The sequence below is a fragment of the Lepidochelys kempii genome, chromosome 1, assembly GCF_965140285.1.
Source record: "Lepidochelys kempii isolate rLepKem1 chromosome 1, rLepKem1.hap1, whole genome shotgun sequence".
Taxonomy (NCBI): domain Eukaryota; kingdom Metazoa; phylum Chordata; order Testudines; family Cheloniidae; genus Lepidochelys; species Lepidochelys kempii.
In genome coordinates, this window is record NC_136380.1 from 217,976,860 (window position 1) to 217,989,821 (window position 12,962).

General features: G+C 42.5%; 1 protein-coding gene across 2 annotated transcripts in view; it reads right to left on the reverse strand.

Moving 5' to 3' along the window:
• The window catches only part of RIMKLB (ribosomal modification protein rimK like family member B), a 66,481-nt gene that overhangs the window by 10,820 nt on the left and 42,699 nt on the right, over window positions 1-12,962 (reverse strand). For both annotated transcript variants that reach the window (XM_073313642.2, XM_073313661.2), the window contains exon 4: window positions 1,131-1,361. In XM_073313642.2, coding sequence (XP_073169743.1) covers window positions 1,131-1,361 — 231 coding nt within the window. The remainder of the gene's footprint in view (window positions 1-1,130; window positions 1,362-12,962) is intronic.

Consider the following 12,962-nt stretch of genomic DNA (forward strand, 5'->3'; position numbering starts at 1 on the left):
TTTGCTGCTCACAATGGAATATGAGCAGCTCAACATCTCCTGCTCTTCTTGGCAATGCCACCCTTTACAAGCCACCTACCACTTAAACAGAAGAGAGCGCAACCCTGAATCCAATTTGTTATATAGACAGGGCGAGCTGTGCAGGATGGGAGACACTCTCTCGTTACCCCGCATTCTTCATGTCCCCCTTTCTCAAAGGAACAACACACATCTCCCCTTCCCCAACAGTTGGGACATCTGAATCTCTAATGCAAGGACACAGTCACTTTTCAAATAAGTATCTGTTTTATTTATATCACATTAGTTTATGTAACAGGTGGACAGATTTTATTCATGGATCAGTTCTCCTGTTAACTGAGACTTTGTATGACAGATCCCATTACTAGAGCCTGTTGGTGTTTCTGCACAGAGAGACAATAAACTTCCCCCTTTCCTTAGCAGAAAAGGAGGCCGAGAGGGAATCTTCCATTCTTAAATACATTACAGTTAAAAACAAAGAAGTTCCCATACTAGATCAGAGCACAGATCTATTTAGCCTAGTATCCTGTCTCTGACAGTGGCCAGTACAACACACTTGAGGAAGGTACAATAAAACCACTTGTAGACAAGGACTGAGTAATCATCCCGTAGGGGAAATTATCTTCCTAATACCAGACAGTTTTTGATAATAAAGCATGAGGATTTGTAACCCTTATGCATTTTTTCCTATCCAATATAGCTGTGGATGTTCTTGATCATATACATTTCTAATCCTTTTTCAAATACAGCTGAATTCTTGACTTCAGTAATGCATTGAGTTCCACACATTATCTGTGTGTTGAACAAGGGACATAGCTTTTTCATCTGAAGATATCAAAGTATTTTAGATAATAATCTTCACAATACCCCACCTTACAGATGGGGAAAGTGGGGCATGGAGCCTAAATGACTTGCCCATGGTGTCACAGCAAAGCCCAATATAGAACAATCAAGCAGTCCTGACTCCCAGTCCCCAATCTAGCCACTACACAACACTCCTCTAGGGCAGTTACACACTGCAACCCAATAATAAGGGCCTTGCCGAACTTGACTAATGTCCCACCTGCTGTAAGTGCTTTTAGTATGTTGCCCTTTTAACCCAATGGGCTTACCATAGGAGAAGGTGTCTGGAAGAGGCACACCATGACCAGCCAGCTCCTGGAAGGTCCAGAACTTGTTGACGCAGTTGAGGATGGCTTGGGGCCGATTCATCAACCGGCAGCCCATCTTCTCCAAGTGGCGAAGGACCGTGATGTCACTGTCGCTCTGGACCCAGGGTGTTGGCACACGTACAACCACCACCTGTGGATAGGCAGTAATGAGCTCCCCATTCACCCGGAGACCTAGGGAAGGAAAGGAAAGCCATTCCAATCAACTCCAAGGGCTCAAGAAGATGACAGATGGATAAACAAAGCATAGAAATAATTATAATACCAGATCACACCATCGATCCATCTGTATTCTGCATCTAACAGATGTCTAACGCCTTATGTTTAAATGGCACTCCGTTACTCTTATAACAGACCTAGTCAACTGTGCCACTTTGTACACAGAGGCAAAAAATCCTTCCTGTCCCCCCCCACTGATATATTTAAAACTAGGTCTGGACAATCCTGGACTAGCCCTCAGAGTGATGAATTATTAGAGATGGGAAAATACCAATCTAATCCAACAGTCTGTGTGTCTGGAGGGATGGGGTGGGGTGGGAGGGAAAGTTGGAGTGAAACAAGTTGCAGGAAAGTAAGTATGATGGCTTTGCTTTTAGAAGATGTCAAGTCTCCTGAGGAGGACCTAGCAGATGACAGTGGGTTGGGAGCCGAGAAGTCATTTTGATCATCTTGTCAGGTCAATAAAGTGGAAACTGATGGAAACTCATCAGTCAGTGCAATTCACTGAGGTGATGACACTTGCTATTGGTACCGTAATGGTTAAAGGAGGAGAGAAGAGATAGGAAAAGAGATGATAATGCGCTTAGATTTCCATAAACAATGGAAGCCAGCTGGAACAATTCAAATCTGGTACTGTGTATTTGCTGACTATCCCCATAACAAAAAAGGGGATTTATTTTTAAAACAGGGCTGCAAATCCACAGTATACAACTGCTATATTGACAGTTTGTGTTTCATTTTGCTTTTAAGGAGCACTTGAATTAATGCTTTTTCTTGGAGACAGGTCTTTTCTGCTCCTCTTCCTCTCATATCCCTCCTCCCACCTAAGATACATTTCAGATCATGCCTTTAATAGAAAGGAGAAGCCACCTCTACCCTGCAATGCATGGAGAAAGATGCCCTCCCCACCTTCACATGCACACAGACACAGAACCTTTTCTTTTTTTTTTGGAAAGAGCAGAAACAGAGCCAATCCCAATACAGATCCCTTTCCCAAATCCCCTCTCCTACTATTGTGCGTGCGTGTGTGTGTATATATTATATATGTGTGTGTGTGTGTGTGTGTGTATAGACACACACACATATATATATATGTGCACGAGAGAGAGCACACACAAGAGGAAGGCTGCTCTGAAAGCTCACCTCATTAGCACCAAGCACTGCCGCATTGCAGCTGACATGACTTGCGTGTTTAAGCAAGCAGGCTTCACAACACCATTTTACAGTGCTTTCTCAAACAAGATTAGAAATAGCCACTGCAAAAAACCCAAGTGGGATGCAAACATCAGGGAGAGGGCCACCATCTCCTTCAACATGAAAAGGAACTCTGATTTGGCAAGCACGGAACTTTGACGTTGTCAGAACAATTATATAGTAGCATTCTCCATTAGACACACTCTTCCCCGCCTAAATCTCCATTCACACCCACTTTTCACTATCCTATTTACATGCATGTATTGAGACACATGGAAGTTGAGTAACAGTTTACATTAGTGAGAATTGCTTTTTCAACAGTAGCCGTTGTATATTTTTGTGTTGTGAATTGGAATTATGCAGTTTTCTGATGAAAAAAAATCTCTCTCAATCCATTTTGGCATTTTCTCTTTAAAATGGAATATACTAAATTGAGTAGGTTTTGGCTTCAGGAGTTTGCAAAAGGGGTGCAGCAATCTGAAGGAGAAGTATAAACCACCTCCAATGTCCTCCTAAATATTTTGGACCAGATTTGACTGTTACAACTGGTATAAATTCAGTCAGGCCATCAGCTCCCATGGAGTGACACTGGAATTACAATGATTTAACCAAGAGGATAATCTGGCCCTTTGTTTAGATTCAAACTGGTCTGGACACTGTTCTCTCCAGAACAAAAAGCATTTTCTCTCCCTTTAGAGAAGACAGTTTAAAAACAAAGAGGAAAAAGGCACTCAATGAAATGTATAATTTGAGTCACTGCTACTGACGCGCATCATAAAAATTAGCTGCAGTCTCCCAGCAACGGAGTACTGCAACTAGAGGCAGCTCCATTAAGGTAAACAGGAAACCCAGATCCTGCCATTTTGAAAAAATAAGCTTTTATTTAGTATTGGCCCTGAGATGCAGTCATTTGTAGTTAAATGAACATCCAGGAGAACTGAATGCCCAGATGAGTAGATTTATCAATCCACGCATTAGGCTGTGGGGCATGCAGCAACATGTTTATGTATATGACTAATTAGCTTTTCAAAGAACAGATCTATACATACAATACGAAATAAAAACCAAGATACCAGAGAGTTATAGGAAGTGACTGAATGGCTTGAGAATTTGGCAAACAGTATGCAGAGTATCTCACCTCTAAGTACTGGAACCATTCTGGCCTTTGGACAGAAGTAATAAGTTACTTCCCAGGCGATTTGGCATCCTACGTGAAATGAATTCGTTTCAGGCCAGCATTTAGCAGGCATCTGTCCATATACAAAAAAATCCTGAACATGACTAACTGGCTGCCTTGGTGGCAGTCTCAGGCTACATCCACCCTACCACGGGATCGACACTGCTGTGATCAATGCACTGGGCGTCAATTTAGCAGGTCTAGTGAGACCCACGAAAACAACAGCACAGAGCTCTCCAGTCAACTCCAGTACTCCACAAGGAACGAGAAGAGTAAAGTAAGTTGATGGGAGAGCATCTCCCATCGACCCAGCACAGTGTAGACACCGCAGTAAGTCGACCTAAACTATGTTGATTTCAGCTACGTTCTTAACTTACATTATTCAACTTACTGTGGTAGTGTTGACATAGCCTCATGAATAGGCCAAGCAGACATAGCTATCCACACATCCTCAGCCCTAGCAGGTTTAGGCACATTGGGAGGAGGGACACATGTATTGACACTTCTTGTACTTCACTGGTATCCACTTGAGGCCTTTTGCCAGCAAAAATGTTCGCTTTAATGGGGGGGGAGGGGTGGCCAATGCCTATATATGTAATGATTATAAAGCACTTTGGGATTCTTTGACACAAGTAGCTCCTAAGACTACACGAGCTTGAACAGCACCATAAAAAACAACAATCTTACATTTAAATAGGGTTTTACACTTAGTAATACAGCCATTCCTTAGCCCTCCTCTGCAAGGCAGATGTCTCCACAATAGAATGTGGCAGTTCTAGCTCTACTCAGTGAATTTAATTCACTGTATCCAGATGATGCTGTAAGAGGAATTTTAGCAATGCACAATGTAATTACTTAAGATGGAATTTTGCCAGGATACTTCACTCTTGGGGGGGGGGGGGGTAGGAGCTACAGAGCTTCAGTTCTCGCTCTCACATGAAGGGTGGCCTCTCAAAACAACATCTGATAACTAAGTAAGACAAGCACTCCTTGAATCACTATTACACTCATAAGAGCCAACCCTATTTCGATGGTGAGCTAGATGGGATAACAGCTTCCTCTCCACAAGCTAAACTGACTGCCATTTTATGTATTTCTCTAGGAAAAAATGCTTTCTCCCCATTTCTTCACACCAGAGGTCTCTCTAGCTGCTTTATTGTGACAATCCATCCATTAACCACCTTTTCTGCAGAAAAGGCAACTGTTCCTAAGACATGAAACATTTAAAGAGGGAAGATTACATTCTAAAGAAGTATCAGAGGGATAGCCATGTTAGTCTGTATCCACAAAAGGAGGATCCACAAAAACAACAGCATCTTAAAGCAACAGTGGCACATTAAAGACAGATTTATTTGGGCATAAGCTTTCATGGGTAAAAAAAACCCACTTCTTCAGATGCATCTGAAGAAGTGGGGGGTTTTACCCATGAAAGCTTATGCCCAAATAAATCTGTTAGTCTTGAAGATGCCACCGGACTCCTCATTATTCCAAAGAAGATGTATCAGTGTTTAAATGTTTCAACTTTTGCTGTACCCGCCTTATTTCCAAGCTCAACAACTATTATTAGTGTTTCAGCCACATAGCCATCTGTTTCTCTCATGCTTCTGAAGCTGCTAGGTTGAGACTGCAGATATACTTTTGCACTGGGGCATTATAGTTCACTGAAAAGGACCAAGCTATTTCAAGACACCACGTCCAGGTCTGACCATCATCTTAATTCATGCACCAGAAGTATTTGATAGCATCTGACATCTTTATAGCTCACTATGCCTACCTTTCTCCCCCCAACAGGTTCTTACTCCTTGTTCTGTCATCAGCTACCACTGAGAACAGTCTAGATCCATCCTCTTTGGAATCCCCTTTCAGGTAGTTGAAAGCAGCTATCAAATCCCCCCTCATTCTTCTCTTCTGCAGACTAAACAATCCCAGTTCCCTCAGATTCTCCTCATAAGTCATGTGTTCCAGTCCCCTAATCATTTTTGTTACCCTCCACTAGACTCTTTCCAATTTTTCCACATCCTTCTTGTAGTGTGGGGCCCAAAACTGGACACAGTACTCCAGATGAGGCCTCACCAATGTTGAATAGAGGAAAACGATCACGTCCCTCAATCTGCTGGCAATGCCCCTACTTATACAGCCCAAAATGCCATTAGCCTTCTTGGCAACAAGGGTCAACACTGTTGACTCATATCCAGCTTCTCGTCCACTGTAACTTCTAGGTCCTTTTCTGCAGAACTGCTGCCGAGCAATTCGGTCCCTAGTCTGTAGTGGTACATGGGATTCTTCCGTCCTAGAGTGCAGGACTCTGCACTTGTCCTTGTTGAACCTCATCAGATTTCTTTTGGCCCAATCCTCTAATTTATCTAGGGCCCTCTGGGCCCTATCCCTACCCTCCAGCATATCTACCTCTCCTCCCAGTTTAGTGTCATCTGCGAACTTGCTGAGGGTGCAATCCACACCATCCTCCAGATCATTTATGAAGATATTGAACAAAACCGGCCCCAGGACCGACCCTTAGGACACTACACTTGATACTGGCTGCCAACTAGACATGGAGCCGTTGATCACTGCCCACTGAGCCCGACAATCTAGCCAACTTTCTATTCACCTTATGGTCCATTCATCCAGCCCATACTACTTTAACTTGCTGGCAAGAATACTGTGGGAGACCATGTCAAAAGCTTTGCTAAAGTCAAGGAACAACACATCCACCGCTTGCCCCTCATCCACAGAGCCAGTTATCTCGTCATAGAAGGCAATTAGATTAGTCAGGCATGACTTGCCCTTGGTGAATCCATGTTGACTCTTCCTGATCACTTTCCTCTCCTCTAAGTGCTTCAGAATTGATTCCTTGAGGACCTGCTCCATGATTTTTCCAGGGACTAAGGTGAGGCTGACTGGCCTGTAGTTCCCCGGATCCTCCTCCTTCCCTTTTTTAAAGATGGGCACTACATTAGCCTTTTTCCAGTCGTCCGGGACTTCCCCCGATCGCCACAAGTTTTCAAAGATAATGGCCAATGGATCTGCAATCACATCTGCCAACTCCTTTAGCACTCTCGGATGCCGCGCATCCGGCCCCATGGACTTGTGCTTGTCCGGCTTTTCTAAATAGTCCCAAACCACTTTTCTCTCCACAGAGGACTGGTCACCTCCTCCCCATGCTGTGCTGCCCAGTGCACCAGTCTAGGAGCTGACTTTGTTCGTGAAGACAGAGGCAAAAAAAGCATTGAGTACATTAGCTTTTTCCACATCCTTTGTCACTAGGTTGCCTCCCTCATTCAGTAAGGGGCCCACGCTTTCCTTGACTTTCCTCTTGTTGCTAACACACCTGAAGAAACCCTTCTTGTTACTCTTAACATCTCTGGCTAGCTGCAACTCCAGGTGTGATTTGGCCTTCCTGATTTCACTCCTGCATGCCCCAGCAATATTTTTATACTCTTCCCTGGTCATTTGTCCAATCTTCCACTTCTTGTAAGCTTCTTTTTTGTGTTTAAGATCAGCAAGGATTTCACTGTTAAGCCAAGCTGGTCGCCTGCCATATTTATTATTCTTTCTATGCATTGGGATGGTTTGTCCCTGTAACCTCAATAAGGATTCTTTAAAATACAGCCAGCTCTCCTGGACTCCTTTCCCCCTCATGTTATTCTCCCACGGGATCCTGCCCATCAGTTCCCTGAGGGAGTCAAAGTCTGCTTTTCTGAAGTCCAGGGTCTGTATTCTGCTGCTCTCCTTTCTTCCCTGTGTCAGGATTCTGAACTCGACCATCTCATGGTCACTGCCTCCCAGGTTCCCATCCACTTTTGCTTCCCATACTAATTCTTCCCGGTTTGTGAGCAGCAGGTCAAGAAGAGCTCTGCCCCTAGTTGGTTCCTCCAGCACTTGCACCAGGAAATTGTCCCCTACACTTTCCAAAAACTTCCTGGATTGTCTGTGCACCACTGTATTGCTCTCCCAGCAGATATCAGGGTGATTGAAGTCTCCCATGAGAACCAGGGCCTGCGATCTAGTAACTTCTGTGAGTTGCCAGAAGAAAGCCTCGTCCACCTCATCCCCCTGGTCCGGTGGTCTATAGCAGACTCCCACCACATCACCCTTGTTGCTCACACTTCTAAACTTAATCCAGAGACACTCAGGTTTTTCTGCAGTTTCATACTTGAGCTCTGAGCAGTCATACTGCTACCTTACATACAGCGCAACTCCCCCACCTTTTCTGCCCTGCCTGTCCTTCCTGAACAGTTTATATCCATCCATATATCTCCTCATAACAAATACTTGACATTTATAACAAAGCTCTTCATCTATCACTCTCAAATCTTTTTACAAATCTGGTTGCACATTATCACTCCCATATTATGGATGCGTAAACTGAGGTAGAAAGAGGTGAATTGACTTGCCAGGATATTTAAGTCTGTGGTACTCAGGAATCAAACCCAGGTTTTCTGACTCCTAGAGTTCAGTGTTTGACCACCAGAATTTTCATATAAAGTTAAACATGTAACAATTTTTAACACACAAACACAAAGGGTATTGTATGGGCATATATTTACAAATGTAGTTACATTAAACAAACATCTAGTTATGTGCAAATTCTAAACAACTTTAAATGATGTTGCTATCAGATCAGATGTAAAAGGCTGCATCTCTAGAGTATAGGAAGACATACAGGGAAGATGCATTTAGGGCGAGGAAGGAAAAACTTTATCCATGAGAAACCTTGGACTTGCATAATTGCTGCTTACTCAATGTTAAAATCTGCAGCACAAGATTTCCTGGCTTGGTATTGCCAAACTCGCTGAATTCCTGGCCCAACACCAACTGATGATAAAAATGCCTTGCTTAAAAAAAATCCAGTGTCATGTAAACAAGCCTGGAGGAGTCTATGACATACACACCAAGTCAAAAGGAGCATAGTTGTGCAAGTTCCCTTTTCAGCATGTTGCAACTGATCCAGCAACACAGTACATTTGAGCATCTTGGACCTTCCTTTTTAAAGCTGGCTTCCAACTAGACATTTTTTCTAAATTTCATCTGTGAACATACCAATGATGAAAGGTGCCCAAATGAAAAACTGGATGATTGAAGTTCTCTATTTAACCCAGAATAGGTATAGCTGTGCAAGTTTCCCACACCATCCCACCATTGGGAGTTATCATTGCCCAGGAGAGACCATCTTTGGGAGTGAGAGCAGAGTTCAGCCTCTATGACTTGTTCTATCCTTGGAGTCTTTGCCGAGATTGCCAATAAGTGCCAATGCAATGGTGTGGGTTTTTTTATTTATTATTATTATTATTAGGAGTATGCAGACACTTGTCCTGTTATGAACAGGATGGACTCACAAAAAAATCAAAAATGCCTTAAAGTTGTCAATTACAACAGTAAAATGATCACACCCAAAAAATGCCCCTTCCTTACTTTATACATTTGCCAACTTCACTGACCCAAACTAGACTTTTAAGCCCAGTAGATCTACAAAGCCCACAAAAGATACAGGAACACAGGCTCTTGAGCTCCATGGATAAACTCCAGTGGTGGAATCTTTACTACCAGTGAAAGCATCAGAATCAGAAAGGACAAAATTCCTGCCTCACTCAGAGCACAGGATAGTCTTGCTCTGGAGATGAATCAGGGTTGTGTAGTGAAGGAGGGTTTTGGCTATAGGACTTGTGCCTCATTTTTTGCAGAAGTTGGAAGGTATATAGTTAAAGAGGCAGGGAGAGAAAGGATGGCCTCATAGTTAAGACAGTTGAATGCTGCCCTGAAGAACTGGATTTTACCCCTGCTTTTTAGAGTTGCTATGTGAAGCTAACCAAGGCACTTTAACCAAACTTTTCACAGGTTTCCAATAATTTGAAGCGACTCAAGTGATGGAATTTTTTTTAAAAGGTCCACTTACATCATATATTTAACTGGACACAGTCAAGCACTGGGCCCTTCTTGTCAGTTTTGATGCATCAATTCAGAACCACCACAGAAAGCTCCCTCCCACATCCTGAAAATAATCTTAAACCCAAAGATATGAGAGAGAAGAGAGATTTGTGCTTAGTAAAATGAATAGTTCAAGCTGCAGTTCTCGAAGTTCTGAACCTGTGGGGTTTTTTGTTTTTCCTCTCTTCCCTTAAGAATTAGCCAAAGAACATTTCTTGCATAGATTCCTGAGCAAACCACAAAAGGCAGAGGGTGAAAAAATGTGAACCTGCTACTAGGAGCATGATGCTAACTACATATTAGTTAGAATTCAAGGGACCATAACAAGTGTATTACTTATTTAGAACTCTTCTCTGGATTTATTTCCACCTATCTGATCCTTATATATTCATCTTGTACTAGCTCCCTTTCCACCTTTTCCCAAAAATCTCATTCCTCACTGAGTGCTCAAGAACCTTCTTCTCTGCAGCTCCTCTCATCTGGAAAAGCCTCAATGTATCAACTCAAGAATAACACAATTTGTTTCAATTCTCTCCTAAAGCTCTTTTCTCCCCTGCCCATGCCTCTTTCACACCATCTATGATGACTCTAATGTACACCAAAATGGTATCTTCCAAAATACTTTAATGCTGGATGATCTAGTTTTATTTCTTTCCTTGTCAATCCACCCTTTTATTTATTAAAGCTACAGCATGGAGCAGTGTCATTTCTAGCTCACCTTGGGCATGAGATCTCCCCTCTCCATCCAAATTCCAAAAAGCTTTATAAAACACTAGGGCTATAACAGTTAACACACATTTCTTATAAATGTGTTTTTACATAATTCCATTTGAAACTATAGCAAAACAAAGATTCAAATGCCAAATTACAAATGACTAAGCCATTTTGGAAGCCATTCCATTCTGGCTACTGCTATAAATCAATTAAAATACATCATAAAAAAAACCTAACTTCTCATAACCTGACAAATCAGAAACTAGTTACAAAAGCAACAGAATCAAGAGTTCTAAAGTAGGTAAGAAAGCATATAATTTCTTGACTCAGCCTTGAACTCAAGTCTGCAAAAAGAATGCTTTTAATATTGAGATGGATTTAAATCTGTTGAATTTAATTTTTCAGATAAGTTGAAGGTATCTACTAAATCAGGAGATATTTGGATTTGTTGATTATAATTAAGCCAAGGCTTTAATAACTTACCTTAATGAGTGTCTGCATGCAGAGGGAATTTCGTTTTGATATTGTGGAGAGGTTCCTGAATTAAAAAAACCTAGTATGCTTTTACAAAGCACTTTAACCAATTATTAATCATTTTGATAAATTCTTCTTGTCTACCTTATGTCCAACTAAACACCTTAATGAATGGAAGGTTTATTCTAATTAGGAGAAATATTCATAAGTACACATGTGATTTAGGCACCCAGCTCCCATTGACTTTCAACGAGGGTTGGACACAATTGCTTTTTGTGTCCTTGAAAATCTAGCACCATTAAGAGTATTTATAGAGATTCCCCATCACCTTGTTATCTAGTAAGTGTCAAATAAACTTAAGAAAAGCACTAAAAAAAAGTCCTGAAAAATTAGAGTTTCCTCAGAATTCCAGTAAAGGGGTGTTTGTAATGTTGCTGTAGCCATGTTGGTTCCACTACAGAGGTGTATTAATTTATATTGTATGGGAGCATATTTTAAAGAAATTCTCATAATTATTTGATAGAGGCTTTATCAAAGGACTATACTTTGAGCTTCAAACGGAATACAGTTAGGCTTGGGGTGCAGATTAACTTATTCTGACTAGTTCCATAGTTTGGGTCCTGCTGATTGTCCCAGTGCCTGATAGTGCAAATAGTCCATTCATCCAGCCCATACTACTTTAACTTGCTGGCAAGAATACTGTGGGAGACCATGTCAAAAGCTTTGCTAAAGTCAAGGAACAACACATCCACCGCTTGCCCCTCATCCACAGAGCCAGTTATCTCGTCATAGAAGGCAATTAGATTAGTCAGGCATGACTTGCCCTTGGTGAATCCATGCTGACTCTTCCTGATCACTTTCCTCTCCTCTAAGTGCTTCAGAATTGATTCCTTGAGGACCTGCTCCATGATTTTTCCAGGGACTAAGGTGAGGCTGACTGGCCTGTAGTTCCCCGGATCCTCCTCCTTCCCTTTTTTAAAGATGGGCACTACATTAGCCTTTTTCCAGTCGTCCGGGACTTCCCCCGATCGCCATGAGTTTTCAAAGATAATGGCCAATGGCTCTGCAATCACATCTGCCAACTCCTTTAGCACTCTCGGATGCCGCGCATCCGGCCCCATGGACTTGTGCTCGTTCAGCTTTTCTAAATAGTCCCAAACCACTTTTCTCTCCACAGAGGACTGGTCACCTCCTCCCCATGCTGTGCTGCATAGTGCCGTAGTCTGGAAGCTGACCTTGTTCGTGAAGACAGAAGCAAAAAAGCATTGAGTACATTAGCTTTTTCCACATCCTTTGTCACTAGGTTGCCTCCCTCATTCAGTAAAGGGCCCACGCTTTCCTTGACTTTCCTCTTGTTGCTAACATACCTGAAGAAACCCTTCTTGTTACTCTTAACATCTCTGGCTAGCTGCAACTCCAGGTGTGATTTGGCCTTCCTGATTTCACTCCTGCATGCCCCAGCAATATTTTTATACTCTTCCCTGGTCATTTGTCCAATCTTCCACTTCTTGTAAGCTTCTTTTTTGTGTTTAAGATCAGCAAGGATTTCACTGTTAAGCCAAGCTGGTCGCCTGCCATATTTACTATTCTTTCTATGCATCGGGATGGTTTGTCCCTGTAACCTCAATAAGGATTCTTTAAAATACAGCCAGCTCTCCTGGACTCCTTTCCCCCTCATGTTATTCTCCCACGGGATCCTGCCCATCAGTTCCCTGAGGGAGTCAAAGTCTGCTTTTCTGAAGTCCAGGGTCTGTATTCTGCTGCTCTCCTTTCTTCCCTGTGTCAGGATTCTGAACTCGACCATCTCATGGTCACTGCCTCCCAGGTTCCCATCCACTTTTGCTTCCCATACTAATTCTTCCCGGTTTGTGAACAGCAGGTCAAGAAGAGCTCTGCCCCTAGTTGGTTCCTCCAGCACTTGCACCAGGAAATTGTCCCCTACACTTTCCAAAAACTTCCTGGATTGTCTGTGCACCACTGTATTGCTCTCCCAGCAGATATCAGGGTGATTGAAGTCTCCCATGAGAACCAGGGCCTGCGATCTAGTAGCTTCCGTGAGTTGCTGGAAGAAA